The sequence below is a fragment of the Balaenoptera musculus genome, chromosome 11 (assembly GCF_009873245.2).
Source record: "Balaenoptera musculus isolate JJ_BM4_2016_0621 chromosome 11, mBalMus1.pri.v3, whole genome shotgun sequence".
NCBI classification, from domain to species: Eukaryota; Metazoa; Chordata; class Mammalia; order Artiodactyla; family Balaenopteridae; genus Balaenoptera; species Balaenoptera musculus.
The window spans coordinates 38081361-38104349 of NC_045795.1; the positions used below are offsets into that span (position 1 = coordinate 38081361).

At 40.2% G+C, this 22989-nt stretch overlaps 1 protein-coding gene across 1 annotated transcript; it reads left to right on the forward strand.

Annotated features, from left to right (window-relative positions):
- Window positions 1-596: 596 nt before the first annotated feature.
- PXT1 (peroxisomal testis enriched protein 1) lies at window positions 597-21046 on the forward strand. The gene is made up of 3 exons (XM_036869234.1): window positions 597-765; window positions 14006-14136; window positions 20942-21046. The coding sequence occupies exons 1-3, from the start codon at window positions 597-599 to the stop codon at window positions 21044-21046; spliced, it is 405 nt and encodes a 134-aa protein (XP_036725129.1).
- Window positions 21047-22989: the final 1943 nt, after the last annotated feature.

Consider the following 22989-nt stretch of genomic DNA (forward strand, 5'->3'; position numbering starts at 1 on the left):
GTGGCTCGCAGGCCCTAGGGCACACAAGCTTCAGTAGTTGTGGAGCATAGGCTAAGTAGTTGTGGCTTGCGGGCTCTAGAGAGCAGGCTCAGTAGCTGTGGTGCACGGGCCCAGTTGCTCCGCAGCATGTGGGATCTTTCTGGACCAGGGCTTGAACCCGTGTCCCCTGCATTGGCAGGCAGATTCTTAACCACTGCGCCACCAGGGAATTCCCTAGGTGTGTTTTTTGTTTTGTTTTTTTTTTTAATCTATTTTTCTTTTGGCTTCTAATTTGTCTCTTTTCTTCCATGTGTACTAATTTAGACTGTTCCCTTGATGGAATGTAGCTATTAAAAAGATGATGAAAACTGCTGGGAGATGAGGATGCAGGGTGGTGTAGCAGATCTAAAGACCAAACAACATGGAAAGATGTTTACTTAAGTTGAAAAAGAACTTAGAGATCACCCTGTTCCATTTTCCACCCAAATCCAAAACCTTTTTATATACGGAACAAAGGCTGCCTGTGTTACAACATCAGTATTCATCTAACATACCAAATATATACTGAGAAATGGGGGAAATCCTCTGAAAATATATTTTTTCAACAGGGAAAAAACATGAAGAAGAAAAAACATGCCAGTGTTTGTGAACCTAAACAACTTCTGAATCTCTCTCCCAAAGTAACAAATTGTTGCAAATCACTGTGGTTAAAATACAGTTTTCAGAAGGCTTACATGACCCGACTTGTCAGCTCCCAGCCAGTTTCAGCCATGTCAAGGAACCCAGGTAAGATATTATTTGTATTAAACTAAGTTAAATATTCTACTTAGCTTGTATTTTTCTTGATATTGAGGATATAAAATTAAACATTAACTATAAGTAGTGAGTCATAAATCTATTCATCAAAGTTCTTACATAGAAAAATCTAAAACTGACTTTGCTTCATGGTATAAATCTCTTAGTTTCTATTAGCCCTGAATCACTGGTGTGACAACTAATTAAGATGATCCCAAATTGACTGAAATAGATCAAATTTATCTTTTAATAAAAATTTATGTTTAAACTTGACCTGAAAATGTCTGCATTGTTAAGGTAGGGAAAATTCAGTTTAGGTTCCTTCTTGATTTTGTCAATATAGGAAGGAACATGAGGGAAAGATAAATGTGAAATTTTGTTTTTCAAAAAAGTGTGATTCCTAAATGTCCCAAAATGTCGGAAAATTAAAGTGTTATGTTTTGAAAAGCATTAAAGAGTGTTAGGGTTATACGTATGAGGTTTTAGACTTTTAAAAAAGACTTTAGATTAAAAATATGCTAGACACCTGAAAGGAATTACTAAAATTAATCTCAAACTATTCTCTAATTTAAAAGAATTACATGCCACTGAGAAAGTGGAAATTTCAAGCACCCTGATAGACGCTTGCCACCATATCAAATATGGTATCCATTTTCTAGAAAGAACTCAATCGACTAAAATTTCGAATTTTCATCTGGGCAGGTGTCAACAATGATTTATCAAAGCCTGAGCCTGTATCATCTATGAATACCCTCTAGAACGTATATTTTGCTTTTTAAAATTGAGATGTAATTCATACACCATAAAGTTCAAAGTTTTAAAGCACACAATTCAGTGGGTTTTAGTATATTCATAAAGTTGTGCAGTATTCTAGAGCCTGTATTTTATTGTAAACCTTTTCCAATGTTTTCACACCCACTATACCACTTAAGCCTCACAGAACCCTCATGAAACTGCGGTGCACTGTGCGCGGTTGCCACATTTACCCCAAAAGCTTTCCTAATTACAGTTTCACCTCAAAAGCAGAAGCAGGGTGAAGAATTAATAATGCTACTACCTTCGAGTTAGGGAGTAACAGCCAACAACCTGATCTGTTCGTTTTCTCGCCTAGAGCTCTCGTTTTACTATGTATGTAAAATCTTAATTGCGCCTGGCATTTTCGACTGGTGCATCACCAGTGTGCATTCAACGACCGCCAGACAGGAACAAGGGAAGCCCCGATTAGAGGTGGTAGCAGACACAATCCACCTCCCCCTCGCCCAATTTCCTTCCCTGACAGACTCAGGAAGAAGCAGTGCTTTTCTCCCCTTATATTTTACGGTATCACTAAAGGAATGGGGGATGTGCAGACTGAGAGGTGCGGTGTGAGGGGGACATAGAACTGTTATTCCGGCGTCGAGAACGCTAACGCCAGGGTCATCAGAGGTGCCAGGCGGTATATTCCCGGTGCCCCGCCTCCCTCCCTCTACTCTGAGGCAGGGAACCAGCAAGACGCACCACTTCCGGCGCGGGAGACCACCTCCGACGCGAGAGACCGCCTCCGGCCAACGCGCGCCGTCTGCGCTTCCCATTGGTCACAGCCGCCCACGTGACTTCTACCGCCAGCCCCGCCCCAAGCGCTTTTCCAGCCGGAGAGCTGGTCTGAGCAGCTCAGTGGGCGCGGAGCCCGCCCAGGTGTGGGAGGTCGCGCAGACGACCCTGCGAAGCTCTCCTGCTGGGAACCTGATTGGATGGATGGATGGATGGATGATGGATGAGACAGATGATAGAGACAGATTAGATAGATAGGATATTTAAGATAGATACCGCAAATACTGCCCAAAGTAAAACTCTTAATGAAGAAGCTGATCGAGAAGGTCCCTTTCTCCCCTTAGTGGCTTTTGTCCTCACTGAAGCCCAAATTTATCTCTGTTACTTTGGGGACAGCTACACTACACGTATGAACATAACTCTTTGGGAAAAAAAACAACCCATAGTATTTGTATGGGGAATTAAAGACACTTCTTAGAAAAGTCGAGGTGGTGGGTAGGATTTTGGGAAGTCCAGAGCAACCATCCTGATACGTCATTTAAGATAAATTAGACATTCTTGGGAAAACAAAAATGATTAAAAGTGGAAAGAGGCCCTGCCCACCTCTAAAAATGTAATAAGTATTGATAGGAAAGGGCAGAATTAAAAATATATACACACATAGGGCAATTCCCTGGTGGTCCAGTGGTTAGGGCTCTGTGCTGCCACTGCAAGGGGCCCGGGTTCAATCCCTGGTCGGAGAACTAAGATCCCACAAGCCGCATGGCATGGCCAAAAAATTAAAATAAAATAAAATAAATATATATAAACACACATATATGTATACATACACATATGTATAGCTAGTGTAAATGGGATATATTAATTGTAGAAGTCAGTAGAGGGTCCAGTTATTCAGCTTCTTTCTCCCTTTGAGAGTGCCTGGATGCTCATTTTGCCTTTTTTGTTTTTTGTTTTTTTGGTGCTTCTAAGGCTCACCACCTCTCCCTTTCCTCCTCTAGATGGACACATTGACTTTTTTTATTCATCAAAAAAAAAAAAAAAAATACTAGGGCTTACTATATTCTAGGCACTGTGCTAGGTTCTGGGGTGACAATGGTGAACAAAAACAGTAACAGCCCTTTCCTTCCTGGAGCAGACAGTCTGGCAAAGGAGGCAGATAGCAGTCAATTACACACACCAATGTTAAATATAATGTGATAGGTGCTAAGAAGAGGGCCAGATGCTGTAATGGGGCTTTGACCAACTAGGGAGGTTAGAGAAGGCTTCCCTTGAGATGTAACCCAAGACTGAGACCTGAGGGGGTTAAGGAGGGTGCAAGTTGCAGGCAGAGGGAAGGGCTTGTTCGAGGGAGAGCTAGTAGCCTCTCCCCTTCCAATGACGGCCCATCTCACCTATTTCCACTAAACACACATTGATCTTGCCTTTTAGTTGTCAGAAGACATTTTTTTCTTTCAATTCCAAGTTCTTAGGGAGTAATGGCAACCCATAATTATTGCTATAGACAATGTGTATCCAATAGGTAAGTATGCTAATATACACATCTAATATGCATAATCATCTCTGTCATTTTACGTAATGAAAACATGCAATGATCATAACAAAATCTAGACTACGATGTATCTCAATAGAACTGAAAGTGCTATAGATATTCGAAGTGGTGAGAGATGACATTATTTTGGAAGACTCAAAAAAGGTAACTTAGAGAAAGTAATTTTTGAGATATGCTTCACAGGTAAGATTTGGTCGAATGGAGATACAGTTTAGTTAGAGCATAAGGTTCAAGAAGAAGAGTGAGGAGGACAAACAGATAAGTTGAGATTATTCTAAGGGCATTGAAAACCAGTCCAAAGACTCTGTAGAAACTAAATGGAAATGTTTTAAGTTTTAAGGACTTTTCTAAGATACTTTTCCCCTCCAATGTTGACCTTGGAAAATTTAAAATCTACAAAGAAGTTGCACAGATAAGTCTATGGTTTACACATATACTCTTCACAAGGATTTACCATTTCTTTGGCCACATTTGCTTTCTGTCTCTCTCTCTCTCCACACACATACACACACAGAGGCACATACTCATGAATGCATACACAGATGTTTTTCTTCGCTAAACCATTTGAGATAAAGTTGCAGACATAACTAACTTGATCTCCAAGTAATTCTGCATATTGTCTCCTAAGAACAAAGATATTTTTCGGCATAATCTCAGTACAATGATGACAATTCTGGGATAGTTTTAAAATTAAAATGTGAATAAGTATTTATGTTAATAATAATAGTAATGCATTACTTATTTTAAATGGCTTGCAACAGTGGCTGACACATTGTAAGTGCTATGAAAGTGTTTTCTTAAAAAAAAAATACACTTTCAAGGTTGGGAAACTAAAGAATAAGAAAAGGCATATAGTGAAAAGTCTCTCCTGCATTCTTGTCCCCCATCTGCTCAATTCCTATCATAGGTAGCCACTGTTCTTAGATTCTTGGGTATCCTTCCAGAGGTTATTTTTGCGAATATGAACAATTGTGAATATAAATTTATATACCCCTCCCTTTTTAGACAAAGGTAGCACATTAAACACATTGTTTTTACTTGTTTTCTCACTTAACATTATGATCTGGAGATCTCTCTGCATTAATACTTACAGAGCTTCCTAATTCTTATTTATAGTGGCATAATATTCCATAGTGTGGATGCACCATCATTTATTTAAGTAGTTTCCTATTGATGTACATTTCGGTTGTTTCCAAACACTTAATATTGAAACCAGTGCTACAATAGATAACCTCAAGCACATTTGCATTTGTAAAATTTGATAGATACATTGCCCCCCACAGAGGTTGTACCAATTTACACTTCCACCACCAACTGTGAGAGGGTCTCCAGGATTTTGAAAAGGTTCTATACCAAGAGTTTAAAATATGTGAATGTGCATTATTATTGCTATTTTGCAACTTTAAATGAAAGGAGAGCTGTCTTCACGACAAAGGAAAAGGTAGGGCTGTCCTTAGATCAACTTACAGAGTAGCCAACATTTTCCCTCCAACCCTTTTCTGTCCCATTCTCTCCACCCCCTTATGCAACTTTATAATCATAATCAACAATATCTGTGTAGGGCACTGAGCTAGGTTCCAGTTATGAAATAGATACATGTGCTCAAGGGTTTTGCCACTTAGTTGGTCAGACATACACAAAATACAAATAGTTATTATGTTGAGTTCCAGAATGCAAAACACACCTCTTGCTTTGGGCACAATCTTTTGTTGCATCCTATCTCTAGGTCCTTCCTTCTCTGCCCCTTTGCCTACCCAATTGGGATACCCAAGGCTTGTTGGCATCCTTACGGCTCCTTCATTTCTCCCAACGTCCATTACTGAAACTTATCCAACTTGTATTCCATCTTTCTACTGCAGATAATAGATTTTGTATTCCCCAGGTGACAATTAATCAGGTAAAATAATAGTTGCAAATCATTATGCTTTTGATTGGCACAGGTAGGGCTGGCCCTAAGCCCATTTTGAAGTAGATGATATTCATTTGGAGGGTGTCCCCACTCGGTTGCCCTTTCTTCTCTCTGAGCACCTTCCCTCTTGCGTGAACTCTCAGCCCTCACTGGTGCCCTCACCTTTTCTCAGGTAATTGTCAAATTATCCTTGCTGGGGTGTCAGTTAATTGTGAGGGTGTCATTTCAAAATGGCTTGAGGTGAGATACTCTTGAAACAACAGTAGAAACTGAAATGACAGGAAATATGGTTGCAATTTTGATCAAAGGGCCATATATTTCACCTACTATTTAAGCCACCTACTTAGGAGCTTACCCTTGGCTGAAGTGAATTAATGCACTGAGACCCTGGCTCTCCCTGGCCCCATCTCATCCCTCCCACTCTATTCTGTGTACCGTCCTGGAGCTCTGGGGGCCCTTGCCTTCAGAGCTCTTTACTTTTGAACCCAGCCAGGTTCATCACTTCATATAAAGGACTTGAGCATCCTCGGATTTTGGTATCTGCCAGGGTAGGGGAGAGTGTTCTGGAAACAATGCCCCTCGATACCAAGGCACAACTGTACTTTTAAATTTTTATTAGCTGGAGTTTTTTTTTTTTTTTTTTAGCTGGAGTTTTAACATATACATTCTGTCTTCCAGCCAAAACCAACTCTTCCATGCTTTTTCCATCAGTTGATTCTAAAATTTAAAAACCAACAATCTTGGTTTATGTTATTGTATCTATGTAAATACAGTCTAACACCAAGTCCAGTGGTAGTAGCTAAGACATATGACATAGGACTTATTGTATACCAGGCACTTCATGAACATTATTGTTTAATATTCAGAATAATCTTGAAGTCCCTTTTGACAAATGAGGAAACTGAGGCACAGAGAATCTAAGAACAGGAAATTAGAAAGTAACTGAGTCAAGACTTTCTCCTATGTGAGGATAGGATAAAATTTTCTTTTCTTTAGATCCAAGTTTAGGACTCTTGCCAGCTGGAAAGAGAATGCACATCAAGGTCATATATACATATTTTTTCTTTCTCTTTTTTTGGGGGGTGATGGTGGTCTTTAGCTCTGGTCAGTTTTCTTTTTTTCCATTTCTGTTGGTGACTAATTTCAGCCACTTCAGGATTCCTCTCTTTCTCAGCAGAAGGTTGAGTTCTCTGCTTCATGGACAAAACTGATGTCACTGGGGGTAAACACCTTAATCTCCTTAGCCCTTATTGCAGTCTTCCTTACATGAGCATCACATCTTCTCTCTTTCTATCCTATCTCAAAGGAAGGGAAGACCCCCCCCCATTCAAAATTTATCCTTCCTCACGTTTTCATTCTCATTTCTCCTAAACCTCTGGGACTCCGCCTCAACAATTTGCCCTACTCTACCTTCCATTTTCCATCACTCCTGCGCTAATTCCTCTCCTCAACCTACAAACCTGCTCAAGACTCCCAACTTAGAGAATTCCTTCAACACACCTCTTCCTCTCGCTACTGTCCATTCTCTCTCATTCCTTCATCAGGGCACCTCTTGGAAGAGTAGTCTACACTTACTGATGCCAAGTCTAGTCTGGTAGCTCGAATTCACGCTTCAGTTGTGCAAACTTCCTTTCATTCTCATTGCGTGACTAATTCCCTTTTGCTGTACTTCAATCCTGGGTGATACTGGTAATCCTTTTTTAAAGGAGCAGCGTGTCCTTGGTAAGAGACTTTGAGCCTTTCTGAGACTGACTAGTAGTCCTGCTAAATGTAAGCACATTTTCTGGAAATTATTATTCAGATTAGGTACTGTTAACAATCGGACATTCAACTATAGTATGTTTAATTGATTCTGAGAGGGTGTGTCCTTTGAGATGGGGCAATTACTGTTGATTTTATACTTGAAAGATTAAAATGTTCAAAATGATTGACTCTTAAGCACTAGCTAATGGCTTAACGCTCTCCTAAAAGAAGCCACTTTCCTTTACTTGAAGAAGAGGTCACACTGAGTTTGAGACAAAGCCTTGAGTTCCATTGAGGTGGTATGTTTCTGAAAAAGGGAGGCATGTGTTTTCCAATGTGGAAGCAGATGGTCCAGCATGTGGAGAGGCCACGACTTCCAATACCCTCTTGTCCACTTGTTATTTTACAAAGGTAAAAGGTTGTGCAAAGAAGAACTACAATCCTGCAGCCTGTGGAACAAAAAACACATTCACAGAAAGATAGACAAGATGAAAAGGCAGAGGGCTATGTACCAGATGAAGCAACAAGATAAAACCCCAGAAAAACAACTAAATGAAGTGGAGATAGGCAACCTTCCAGAAAAAGAATTCAGAATAATGATACTGAAGATGATCCAGGACCTCGGAAAAAGAATGGAGGCAAAGATCGAAAAGATGCAAGAAATGTTTAACAAAGACCTAGAAGAATTAAAGAACAAACAAACAGAGATGAACAATACAATAACTGAAATGAAAAATACACTGGAAGGAATCAATAGCAGAATAACTGAGGCAGAAGAACGGATAAGTGACCTGGAAGACAGAATGGTGGAATTAACTGCTGCAGAACAGAATAAAGAAAAAGAGTGAAAAGAAATGAACACAGCCTAAGAGACCTCTGGGACAACATAAAACACAAAAACATTCGCATTATAGGGGTCCCAGAAGGAGAAGAGAGAGAGAAAGTTCCTGAGAAAATATTTGAAGAGATTATAGTCAAAAACTTCCCTAACATGGGAAAGGAAATAGCCACCCAAGTCCAGGAAGCGCAGAGGGTTCCAGGCAGGATAAACCCAAGGAGAAACACACCGAGACACATAGTAATCAAATTGGCAAAAATTAAAGACAAAGAAAAATTATTGAAAGCAACAAGGGAAAAATGACAAATAACATACAAGGGAACTTCCATAATGTTAACAGCTGATTTCTCAGCAGAAACTCTACAAGCCAGAAGGGAGTGGCATGACATATTTAAAGTGATGAAAGGGAAGAACCTACAACCAAGATTACTCTACCTGGCGAGGATCTCATTCAGATTCAATGGCTTTACAGACAAGCAAAAGCTAAGAGAATTCACCACTAAACCAGCTCTACAACAAATGCTAAAGGAACTTCTCTAAGTGGGAAACACAAGAGAAGAAAAGGGCCTACAAAAACAAACCCATAACAATTAAGAAAATGGTAATAGGAACATACATATCAATAATTACCTTAAACGTGAATGGATTAAATGCTCCAACCAAAAGACACAGGCTCGCTGAATGGATACAAAAACAAGACCCATATATGTGCTGTCTACAAGAGACCACTTCAGACCTAGGGACACATACAGACTGAAAGTGAGGGGATGGAAAAAGATATTCCATGCAAATGGAAATCAAAAGAAAGCTGGAGTAGCAATACTCATATCAGATAAAATAGACTTTAAAATAAAGAATGTTACAAGAGACAAGGAAGGATACTACATAATGATCAAGGGGTCAATCCAAGAAGAAGATATAACAATTACAACTATATATGCACCCAACATAGGAGCACCTCAATACATAAGGCAACTGCTAACAGCCATAAAAGAGGAAATCGACAGTAACACAATAATAGTGGGGGACTTTTAACACCTCACTTACACCAATGGACAGATCATCCAGACAGAAAATTAATAAGGAAACACAAGCTTTAAATGACACAACAGACCAGATAGATTTAATTGATATTTATAGGACATTCCATCCAAAAACAGCTGATTACACTTTCTTCTCAAATGCACACGGAACATTCTCCAGGATAGATCACATCTTGGGTCACAAATCAAGCCTCAGTAAATTTAAGAAAATTGAAATCATATCAAGCATCTTTTCTGACCACAACGCTATGAGATTAGAAATCAATTACAGGGAAAAAAATGTTAAAAACACAAACACATGGAGGCTAAACAATATGTTACTAAATAACCAAGAGATCACTGAATAAATCAAAGAGGAAATCAAAAAATACCTAGAGACAAATGACAATGAAAACACGACGATCCAAAACGTATGGGATGCAGCAAAAGCAGTTCCAAGAGGGAAGTTTACAGCAATACAAGCCTACCTCAAGAAACAAGAAAAAAAAAAAAAGGTTGTGCAAATACTCTTCATACTCTCTTAAGGCTCTGGGATTCAGGAGTGGTCACTACCAGCAATAAAGTCCATATGTACTGAAATGACTTTCCCTGAGAATAATCACCTCCCAGTAATGAAATAGGGGATTAAAGCTGTGATTGCTTAAAATTATGCCTAGTGATGACAAAAAAATTAATTGGTCGATCTAAGAAAGAAATGGAAAATTTTATTCGAGCCAAATTGAGGATTATAACCTGGGAACAGCCTCTCAGAAAGCTCTGAGAACTGTTCTGCCTGTTAATGGTCAAAGCACAGTTATATAAGTTTTTGAGACAGGAGGCTGTACATTAAATGACATATTGTTGACAATTTACATAATCCAGATCTACAAGTAGTGGGTCATGGGTTATGGTGGCCCCTTATAAAAGTAACAAGGAAGGTTATCTCCTAGGGAGGTCTGGTTACCACAGATTTACAATACACACTAAAGGGGAAGGAGGAGGCTGAAACAGGCAAAGAAAAGTTTTATGTTTAAATTTTTTTTGTCTGCCATAAAATATGAATTTTATTTCATCACTAGTGATGCAGGTAAAGTACTGTAAAGTTTAACACAGAGGAATACCCTTTTGGAAGAAACTATAAAACAATTCCTTCAGTTTAAACTAAGCCACATTTTAATTGGCTTCACTTTGGACCATAAACTTCCTGTATGACCTTTTATTGTTTTCTGGACTTTCTCATTGCCTCTCCGCCCCTCCTCACATGATCTGTACTTATGATATCTTCAAGTTTCCCCAAATTTTCAACCATGCTATCTCTTCTACCAAATCTCCCTTTCCTCAGGGACTTCCCTTTTAGAGCCGTTCTCTTGCTCTAATCTCATCACTCTCTAGGTCTGGTACACTGTTGGATCCACCTTTTGCTAAATCTTCTTTTTCTTGGTTTAGTCATACTCTGTTTTACTGGAAAACTTTCTCAAGAGGCTTCCTAAGAAATTGTGCATGGGAGAACAACTTCTTGAGTCCTTGCATGTCTGCAAATGTCTTTCTTCACCTCTCACAAATTATTGAGAATTAGATAGTCAGAGACTTCTAGGTTGAAAGTAATTTTTTATAAAATCCTTGAGGGCATTAATTGTTCTACTATATTCTAGTACCCATTATTGATGGGAAATCAGTCATCAAACTAATCCATGTTTCTCTTTGGAGAATTTTAGCATCTCCTTATGCTTGGTATTTTGAAATATCGATATGCTCCCGAGGTGAGGATTTTATTTCCCCGTTTGTTGTCCTGAGAACTTGGTGGGGTTTTCTTTTTTTTGGTGGGACTTTCTAATCTGAAGTTTGGTGTCCTTTAGCTCTGGGAAGTTGTCTTATGACAATTTCCCCCCTCTATTTCTCTCTTTCTGTGACTCTCATTTTTTTTTTTTTTAAATATTTAGTTATTTGGCTGCGTCGGGTCTTAGTTGCGGCACACAGGATCTTCATTGCGGCATACGGGATCTTTAGTTGTGGCGTGCGGGCTCTTTTGTGGCATACGGGCTTCTCTCTAGTTGTGGTGCGCAGGCTCCAGAGTGCACGGGCTCAGTAGTTGTGGCGCGTGGGCTTAGTTGCCCCGTGGCATGTGGGATCTTAGTTCCCCGACCAGGGATTGAACCCGTGTCCCCTGCATTGGAAGGCGGATTCTTAACCACTGGACCACCAGGGAAGTCCCTCTGTGACTGATTAATCAGACGCTGGTCTTTCCATATTGGTTCTCTATATCACCTATCTTTTCTCTCATATTTTAAAATTTCTGATTTTTTTCTGAGTGATGTCCTTGACTTTATTTTTTCAGACCATCAATTGTATTTTTAATTTTAGCAATCATATTATTAAATCTGAAAGATTTTGTTGTAGGTTTATTCTTTTTTCATAGCATTCTCTTTTGTTTCCTAAATGTAATATTTTCTTAACTCTCTCTAAACATATACATTAGAATTTGCAAACATTCCCTTCTGTTCCTTGAATTATATCTGTTTTCTTCAGTGTTACTGTTTTGGTTGTTTATCTGGCATTTCTCTTTCATTCTGTGGTTCTTCTCAGTTGCCTGGTCATCTTTTGTTATTTTAAAGAAATACTGACTGGTTAGCTGGTGTTGGGTTTTTTCTGCTGTTATGTGAGTGGGACTGTTTCCCCAGGTGGTAGCAGTAGCCACCATGTTCCAGGTGCTGTCCTGCACAGGTTAAATATATTAATTCATTTAATCATCTCAATAACACCTCTACAGGTAGTTACTGTGGTATCTCATTAAGTTTAATATTCCATCAATTGTAAAATGTACTATAATTTTGTTTCCTGCTAAGAAGGTAAACAATGTTGTTGGACTATGACATGCCATAGACTATAAAACACATTCTGTTTTGGAGGCATTATAAAATCTTAGAATTGATAAAATAATACATTATCATTCCCATTTTACAGTTGAAGAAACTGAGGCATAGAGAGATTAAATAACTTTCCCAGGTTACATAGTTTTATCTGTAGTGGATTTACATTTGAACCCAAATGATCTGGATTCAGAATCTTACCACTGTGCCTAACTGCTTCTCCAGGGCTCCTCACTAAGTGGGGACTCAAATGGGGGCTCTGAGTTGGGGGAGCTTTAGGGTAATGAGTTAGGGAAGCTGGCTTTCTGGCCCCAGGTCCCTCAAATGCCAGAACAAGGAGACCTTTAACCCAAGGCACCAACATTCATAAAGAAGTTTTAGCTTTCTCCACAAGATTTGTTCTCCTCTTTAGAGAAGAGTGATCTGGATTTTTTACCAGAAATCTGATGGGTCTAGTGGGCTGGGGCTGTCAAGGGTACCAAGTGGTACAGTTGATCCTCATCAGAATTATAGTCAATGGCATGTCTCCCTTTCCCAGCTTCAGGGTCTTGGTGGAGTAAATGGGTTTCCTGTCGTGGGTTCTTGGCACTTTCTCTGTCTGGCTCACTTGTCCATATCTTGTCTTCTCTGCTTTCTGCCTTCTAGAAACATACACAGATCTCTCATCTGCTCTTGACCCTGCTTCCCATTCTCTTCACTGTTGTGGTTTTACTCTTTTTTATACTTTCATTTTGGTGGGGTCTTGGGAGAAGACTAGGACTAGGAGAAATGGAGAGGTCAGTGCTTGTGCTCAGTCTTGAAACAGAAGGCCCTAGACCTCTAGTTTTAGTGAACAAAATCAAGATTATAAAAGGATGACCATCATTTGAGAAAATAAAATATTCACATTATAGCTGGCAGTGGAAAAGCACTTATAAAACCTTAGAAGCATATTTGCTTAAAAGTTTTCCTAAATGCAACTGAAGGATTCTCAACATACAACAATATTTTTAAGAGTTCCAATACATTGAGGCTTATTATTTGCTTTATGAAGGAATTATTCTTTCAAAAAGATTAACCATGAGATTTTTCCAAATTCCCCACTAGGTCATTTAGACTACAATTTTATTTTCAGAACTTTTCAGCATAAAGTAAGATACTTTTTCCTTCTGGATATTAAAAATTCAATACTTGGAAAATAATAGAGCACTTGAAATGTGGCCAGTGCAATTGAGGAACTGAATTTTAAGTTTTATTTAATTTTAATTAATTTAAGTTTAAAAAACTGATACTTAATTGTTGGAGAAGTTTTAGGTATGTTTGGAACAACTTGGATATACGAATTTACTTTTTAACTGTAAACTTCATGAAATAAAATACAAGGTTTTCCAATGAAATTAGTTGATATCTGGATTGAGATGTGCTCTAAGTATAAAATAAACACTGGATTTTGAAAACTTAAATATAATAAAAAGAGTGTAACACATATCGTTAATAATTTTATATTGATTTTGCGTTATAGTGATAATACTTTGGATATATTGTCCTAAGTAAAATATATTACTAAAATTATTTTTACCTGATTTTACCAGTAGAACATTTAAAATTCATATGTAGCTTGAATTATATTTCTACTGGACAGAGTTGATCTATTCCAGGGCAAGGCTTTGCTTTTCAATAGTCATTATGATGCTGGGATTTCATCCCTCTCCTTGTCTAAGACAGTTTTAAGTGACTAGTGGTGAGTGATTTACAGAGTCAATGGAGTTTTCTCTTTGAATTCTTATGCAGATCACAACCCACCTTCTCAGCCCAAGGAGAATAGCATTGGCCAGAACCATCACCAGGAGGAAACAATCCACAAGTTGGCCAGGCAGCTGAGAAACATCGGGGACAGCATCGATCATAGAATGGTTCAAGAGGTGAGAATTCAGTTTCCCCAGTAAGGGCCTGTCAGGGAGGAGGAAAGAACAAACAGAACAATGGCTGTCAAGTGGCTGGGATGCCCAGGAATTAGCAGAACACATAGATTAATGATGACTGGATTGCCAAGCATTAGATCTGAAAATTGTGAACCTGGGTCAAAGCCAGTATTAGATCTCACACTTGCTACTCAAACTGTGTGGTCCACGGACCAGCAGCGTCAGCATCATTTGGCAGCTGGTCAGCTGTGCAAAATCTCGGGCCCCAGCCCACAACTCTGGAATCAGAATTTACCGTTTTACACACACCCTAGGGGATTTGAGTGCACATTAGAGTGTGAGAAACTTTGCTCCATACCCTCAAACTAGGATTAGATTCACCTGTGAAGTTTTAAGAATTACAGATGCTGGGCCCCACCTTGAGAGATTAGTCCAGGTGAATCTAACACTCCGTCAGGGAGGAGAACCTTTGCCTTAGATGGTGGTTATCCTCCTTGAACCAAACCAGGTTATGATCTAAGCCCAACTCCCCCTGATTTCTTTGTTTCTCCTGATTATTGTACGAGATATAAGGGAAACAGGAAAGAATAATGATTACTGTTTCAAATCTTAGGGGTGATGAAATCCACAGCCCACTTAGTTTTCCTCCAGAACAACCTGTAGTTGGCAGCAGCTAGAGAATGATCACGTGGGGCTCTGTGGTAGGGGGCTGGCTGCCCCTCAGAGCCCAACTTCCTCCCCTTAAACGCATCACAGGACAGGTGCCTGTGGTGATTTCTTGTTTATCACTGCTGCCGCCATCATGCTGACTTCAGGGAGTGTCAGGCCCTCTTCTATGCTCTGGTCCAAACGTGGCAGCACTCAGCCATGCCCTCAAATAAAACATTCCCTGAGACAAAACAAGAATGGAAGGTCCCAACAATAATGTTACTGAAAGTAAGAAGGAAACAAACACAAATAAAATACTGATAGATCAATTTCACTCAAACAAATATTTATTGAGTGCCTATTATGTGCCAGACTCAGTTCCAGGCACTGATAGACCAATTTCACTCAACAAACATTTATTGAGTTCCTACTATGTGCCAGACTCAATTCCAGGCAGAGAGCAGGAATGGAAGATGAGCCTGCTGTCATAGGACTCATAATGTAGGAGAGACAAACAGTAAAGCAGATGACTAGACTCTAGGGGATACTGAGTGATGGAGAGTGACTTTGGATGGGCCATCAGGGAAGGCCTCTCTGGGGAGGCGATATTTGAGCAGAGACTGGAAGTGAGGGAGTGAGCCATGGGAATACCTGGGGGGAAAGTGTTCCAGACAGAGGAAACTGGGAGGGCAAAGCCCTTGGGATAGGAACAACAAGGAGGCCAGATTGGCTGGAGTCGGGGGTGCTGAAGTCCAGGAGTTGGCCTCCGTCCTAGAGGCAGGGGTAAGGTTGGGTTTTGCGCCAAGTATAAAGGAAGCTTCTGGGGAGGGAGAGCAGGAGAGTGCCATGTGCTGATTTACGTTTAGAATGAAGCCTGGCTGCGTGGTGCAGAGAGTAGGCTGTTGTGAACATTAAGAGAGATAATCTATGTAAATCACTTGGAATAGAGACTGACCCACAGAAAATGATCAATAGATGTTACTGAAGCCAAAAAATTAATTTGTTTTTGGCCTTTGCCCTTTCACTATTTGGAGTTGAACACTTCTTTGCTGTGTATCATTTATTACAGGGCACTCATGATACTCTCCACCTCCCTTCCATGCTCCAGCTTCCTCTATAGTTTTCACTGATGACCGTGCTTTATGAATTCTGGGCAAGTCCTTAGTTCAACTTTTCTGCTTCTTTATTAGCTAACACTCTGAATACTCCTGGTTCCTTCTAATTTTTTCTCTGAAGAGGAGAACAGAGTAGGAAAAATCACAACCACCTATTTTCTAAGTTTACCTCAACCCAATCAGGAAGTCACTTCTCCATGTAACCACCTCTTCCATTCTTCCATTTTTCTTTTCTTTCTCTCCCTTACCCTTTTTTTTTTTTTTTTTTTGGTAATGATTTTTTCCCCTTACCTTTTAAGTTGTAATTTACTTATGTTTTAAATTTACCTCTGCAGCTTAATAAATTGACACTTTTCTTTCTTTTTTAAAAAAATAATAACTTTATTGAGAAATAAAATTCACATAACATACAATTCACCCATTTCAACAATATAATAAATGGTTTGTAGTATATTCATAGAGTTGTACAGCCAGTCATCACAATCAATTTTAGAACATTTTCATCACTCCAGAAAGACACCTCAAATCCAATAGTAGTCCCTTCTCATTTCCTCCCATTTTCCCCCCTAGCCCCACCAATCTATGTTCTGTCTCTCTGGATTTGCCTATTCTGGAATTTCACATAAGGGGACTAATATAATATGTTGTCTTTACGTTTGGCTTCTTTCACTTAACACAATATTTTTTTCAAGGTTCATCCATGTTGTAGCATGAATCAGTACTTCATCTCTTTTTATTGCTGAATAATATTCTTTTGTATGTATATATCACATTTTGTTTATCCATTCATCACTTGATGAACGTTTGGGTTGTTTCCACTTTTTGACTATTATAAATAATGATGCTATGAACATTTGTGTAGAAGTTTTTGTGTAGGCATGTTTTCAGTTCTTTTGAGTACATACCTAGGAGTGGAATTGCTGAGTCATATGACAATTTTATATTTAACTTTTTGAGGAACTTCCAGACCATTTTCCAAAGTGGCTGCACTATTTACATTGTGGCCCACCAGCAGGGTACAAGGGTTCCTGTTTCTCCACATTCTTGTCAAAATTTATTGTTAACTGTCTTTTTGATTATAGTCAGCCTAGTGGGTGTGAAGTAGAATCTCACTGTGGGTTTGATTTGCACTTCCCTGATGGTTAATGTTGTGCATCTTTTCATGTGCTTATTTGTCAGCTGTGTAACTCTTTGGAGAAATGTCTATTCAGATCCTTGGCCCATTTTTAAATTGGGTTGTCGGAGTTCTTTATACATTCTAGATGTAAGTTCCTTATCAGATATATTATTTGCAAATATTTTCTCCCATTCTGAAGTTCGTCTTTCACCTCCTTTTATGTCTTTCACCTTCTTGATGTTCATGGAAGTGCAAAAGTTTTAAATTTTGATGAATTTCAATTTATCTATTTTTCTTTTGTTCCTAGTGCTTTTGGGGTCATATCTAAGAAACCATTGCCTAATCCAAAGTCATGAAGATTTATACCTATGTTTTCTTTCAAGAGATTGACTTTTAGCTCTTAAATTTAGGTCTTTGACCCATTTAGAGTTAATTTTTTGTATATGGTATGAATTAAAAGTTCACCTTCATTCTTTTGCATATGGGTATTCAGTTGTCACAGCACCATCTGTTGAAAACACTACTTTTTTCCTACTGAATTGCCTTGGCACCCTTGTTGAAAATCAACGAACTGTAAATTTGGGGGTTCATTTCTGGACTCTCAGTTCTATTCCATTGATCTATATGTCTATCTGTATGCCTGCCCTAGCTTTTCTTGCAACATTTTACAAAGCTAGCTTTGACCTAGACTTTTAAAGTAATCTTGACTTGTACTGCAAAATTGCATTTTAGAACACTTTAAATAGACCACAGAATATTTTAAAAATAATTTTAAAAATTCCTCCTAAGTTTGCCTCTAAAATGCTAAAGAGTAAAATGCATGGTTTACTCTTCTACTTTAAGGCTTACCTCAAGCAACTATAACAGAATTTTAAATCTGGCATGGTATATTTCTTTCATATAGTCATTTATTCACCTTTTGTACTTTGTTTAATCGAGTGGTCACATTGATTCTCCAAATGTCTTCCTGCTTTTGATGTATCTAAAGAAACTTTTATTCTTGCTCTTGGAACTCCCCGGCAAGGAGCTCACCAAGGTGTATTTTTGTCTACCAAACTGATTGTCCTTGAGCTATCACATAGCTTGACTTCTTATTCTTTTCACTTAAGCAAGTGTTCTGTGTTTTCAAATAGGCCTTGATTCTCAAAATAACATCTTCTATTTTGCCATCTAGTTTTGAGGGGTTCTGGTTCAAGGACCTGGTCTTTTTTTTTTTTTTTAATCTGGAGCATGTAATTTTCCTAGATATAAAGTGTGTTTAAAAATAGTTAGTCTTGGGACTTCCCTGGTGGTGCAGTGGTTAAGACTCCATGCTCCCAATGCAGGGGGACCGGGTTCGATCCCTGGTCAGGGAACTAGATCCCACACACATGCCGCAACTAAGAGTTTGCATACCACAACTAAGGAGCCCATGTGCCACAACTAAGGAGCTGGAGAGCCGCAACTAAGGAGCCCACATGCCCCAACTAAGAAGCCAGTGAGCCACAACTAAGGACCCCACGAGCCACAACTAAGGAGCCCACGTGCCGCAACTAAGGAGCCCGTGAGCCGCAACTAAGGAGCCCGCGAGCCGCAACTAAGACCTGGTGCAACCAAATAAATGATATTAAAAAAATAGTCTTCCTGTTGCTTTTACGATCTTAAATGTGTCTTTGAAATTTTTCTCCACAGGACCTGCTCCTGGGTTCTAGAAACTTCCCCCTCCCTGTCCCTACAGGCCTAGGAGTGGCAACAACTCTGCTGTTGCCAGCCTACCCTTATGCCTCCTCCCCCCACTTTTGTAGACAGTGTCTTTATCTGACCTTCCCTGAATTATTCCTAATTTGAGTATGCCATCTGTTTTCTCTGGGACCCTGACAGTAATGTATAAGGAATTTCTTAGTTTGTTAGAAAGACAAGAGGGAAACAAACATTTATTAAACATTTTCTTCCACATACTCTGAGATACTCTTATGTGTTTCATTTAATTTTCCAAATAACTCTATGAATTAGTGGAATAGGTATTTCAGGAGAGGCATCTGAGGTTCAGAGAGATTAGATATCCTATCCAAGGTTACTCAGCAACTAAGTGGCAAAACTGGAATTTAAATATACGAGCATCTGACTCAGTGCTCTATACATTTTCTTGTCTGCCTTGCTGGAAGGAAATTCATTCAATTCTTGTAACTGATATCAACTATAAAAGGGAGAAAAAAAGTTCTTTCATGATTTCCAGTTATTGATAGGACAAAGTCTAAATTCCTTAGCCTGCTGCTAATGGTTTATCATGCATTCATTTGTTCAGTCAACTAATATTTATTGAGCACCTACTATGTGTCAGGCTCCATTTAAGTGCTGGAGATACAGCAGTGATCAAAAGAGAAAACTTCCCTGATCTCGTGAAGACAAACAATAAACAAACAAACAAAGAATATAGTTTATCAGATAGTCATGAGGAGTGTTGGGGGATTTGCAATTTTAAGGGAAGGCCTCACTGAAGGTGCCTTCTGAGCAAAACCTTGACAGAGGTAGGAGAGGGTCCGTGGACCTGGGGGGAGAGCAGTGGAGGCAGGTGAATAGCAAAGACTGAGGCAGGGGCATGTCTGGCAAATTTGAAGAATAGCAAGGAGGCCAGGGTGGCTGAAGCTGAGTAATGCAGAAAGCCGTAAAGATACGGTCAGAGAGGTGGGTGGCAGGGCCTTGAGGTCACTGTAAGGGCTCTTTTGAGTGCGGCCGAACCACTGGAGAGCACTGAGCAGAGGGGCCGCAACAGTCCCCGAGGCTGCTGGGTTGAGAACAGACTGCAGGAGGAGGGCAGGGCCAGGGAGAGCCCTTTCTGTCTGGCCCCCAGCCTTCTTCTCCTGATACTCCCATAAAAACAGTGCCATTTACTTACAGCTCCAGAAACCTGCTGTGGTCTTCGTCACTTCCAACTTTGCTCATATTCACTCCTCTTCACCATCTAAGTCTGTTCTTCCAACCCCAAAGCAGACTCCCTTACTTTTTAAAATAAATTTATTTATTTATTTATTTTTGGTGTGTTGGGTCTTCGTTTCTGTGCAAGGACTTTCTCCAGTTGCGGTGAGCGGGGGCCACTCTTCATCGCGGTGCGTGGGCCTCTCACTGTCGCGGCCTCTCCCATTGCGGAGCACAGGCTCCAGACGCGCAGGCTCAGTAATTGTGGCTCACTGGCTTAGTTGCTCCGCGGCATGTGGGATCTTCCCAGACCAGGGCTCGAACCCGTAGTCCCCTGCAGTGGCAGGCAGATTTTTAACCCCTGCGCCACCAGGGAAGCCCTCCCTTACTTTTTTTTTTTTTATTATTTATTTTTATTTTTATTTATTTATTTATTTTATTTTTGGCTGTGTTGGGTCTTCGTTTCTGTGCGAGGGCTTTCTCTAGTTGTGGCGAGCGGGGGCCACTCTTCATCGCGGTGCACGGGCCTTTCACTGTTGTGGCCTCTCTTGTTGCGGAGCACAGGCTCCAGATGCGCAGGCTCAGTAGTTGTGGCTCACGGGCCTAGTTGCTCCGTGGCATGTGGGATCTTCCCGGACCAGGGCTCGAACCCGTGTCCCCTGCATTGGCAGGCAGATTCTCAACCACTGCGCCACCAGGGAAGCCCCTCCCCTACTTTTTGAAAGGACTAATAAAGTGCTCTGGGAAGCCAGAGAAAGAGGTTAATCAACCCTGAAAAGAGTGCCCCAATTTGCTGATGGTGAAGATGGGAAAATGTCCAGAGGAAAACTTCCCAAGGTGTTGTGGAGGGTATGGACATTATGGAACAGACTAAGATATTCTTCCCCTCATACACTTCATGAAGCAGCCCGAGAAGCTTGTCTGTGGCATTGATTGAATTAATATCAATACCGAATTTCTAACTTTCGATTATTTTATCACTTAAAAAAAAATTTTTAACCTCTTTCTTGCTCTCTCTCTTTTTAAACAGGATTTTCAACAAGAAGGCAGAGCTATCCTGGCTCATTTTGCCTTAGTTTTCTTTGGAGGAGTTCACATGTTGTTGCGCTTTCTCTGGAATAACCATGTGATGTAAAAGGAACGTAAATGTCAGGTTCTGCTTTCCTGCTACCCTCTGAGAAAATATGCATCCCACCGGCGCAGATGGGAAGAAGACCCGTCTCTACCTCCTCTGTTTTCACCCATCGTTGCTTTGTGCCTGGTTGTTGGAGAACTGCGGACTCACTGGCCATTTGTCTGTTCACTGGTCAACCAGCAATGAGATGTCTATGACTGCCTCATGGTAGAGCCCAAGGAACTTAGGAACCCAGGAGGCCTTGCTGCTTAGGAAATACCAGTGCTGTGGATAGTCCCAGCGCTTCTTGTAAGGAAACCTCGAACATTTCCTCTTATGAGGGAAATTGAACCTCATCCCCAAACCAGAGGTCACAGGAATGGGTGCTTTCTCCTGGGCCCCCCTCCCTGGGTACCAGGCCCTCCAGCAGCCTGTTGACCCCACTCTCGTTGCCCATGTCCAGACCTGCAGTGCCCCGTCCTCTTTTTACCTTCCTGTCTACCTCATATTCCTCCCTCCACCCTTTGAGAAGTATGCCAAGTGTTAAGAAAATTTGTTGTTATAAATTTTAAGTTCTGTATATGCATTTTGAGTTCTTTGTAGGAAAAGTGTTGTTTAAAAACTTAATAATTTAAAACATGAAATAAATATGGTTGTTTTATTGAGCATGAAACACCTGTGCGTATTTCTTTTGTGAAGGAGGGATTCCACTTGTTCCTGCTCATAGGGGTTCATAATTTTGTAGTTTGATCATATATAGCATCGCCTTCGTCCTTCCAAAGGGAAACGCCCTCATTTTTTAGGTCTGTCTCAGGCAATGCCTATCATCACCTAGGTTTTGGCTTCCTGGCAGGGAACAGATCCTAAAACGTCTTATTTATTTTTTTTAACTCTTTTGAGTAGGTATTTATTTATTCATATGGTTAAAAAAATCAAAACCGTATAAAAAGGTTTACAATGAAAACCCTTGCTCTTATTTTCTATACTGAATCCCAATTATGTTTATAAATTTGTTACATGTCCTTCCAGAGTTTCTTTGTACAAATACCAGTAAATATATATATACACACAAAAGGTAGCATGTAATATACACTGTTCTGTACCTTGAGTATTTTGCTTAGCATGGTGGTCAGGCACTATTCTACTTGTCTTACAAATGTTAACTCATTTACTCTTCATAAGAACATTATGAGACAGGTATTATCAATATCATTAGCTCTATTTTACTGTTAAGGAAACTGAGGCAGAAGTTAGTAGAGAGAGGCAGTACAGAGGGTAACTAAGTTGCTCAAGGGCACACAGCCAGTAAGCGACATAGCTGGGTTACCAAGCCAGGCAGGCTGTTCTCAGAGTCTGGGTTCTTAACCACGTGCTGTACTACCTCTTGGAGAGCTTGCCACGGTCCATAGAGAGCTCTGTCAGACAGGATGCACAGAATTCTGTTAAGTGGATGTAGCATCATTTATTTCATCAGCCCCTTCTTAACGGATGCCTGGGTTGTTTCTAATCATTCGGTATTATAAGCAATGCTGAAATAACTATGTACCTTTTGGATATGTACAAATACATATTTCTATTGCTCATTTTTCTATTGGGTTTCTGGTCTTGTTCTTACTGGTTTCTAGGAGCTCATGATTTATCAATGCTAAGCCAACAGCATCTACACCTTCAGATTTTTGGCAGGTTATTAAGGCTTCTTACCTCCTTTTCTTCCACGTGTATGGGTTTGCTTTAGTGCTTATAACCTTTCTGGGCTTCCCCTCAAGGCAGAGGGAGCTAAGGCAGGTACACACAGGTGATGGGCGGGTGGGTATTACACTTGGAGCAGCCAGAGGCCTGGGAAAAGGTGGCAGCTGGGATCCACTGAGTACTTGGGTCTGGGTCAGAAGAGCATTATAGCCTCACTGATGCTGGCATTCGGGCGTGGGGTGGTGGGGCCTCCACCTGGCCAAAGGGCAGGCCGT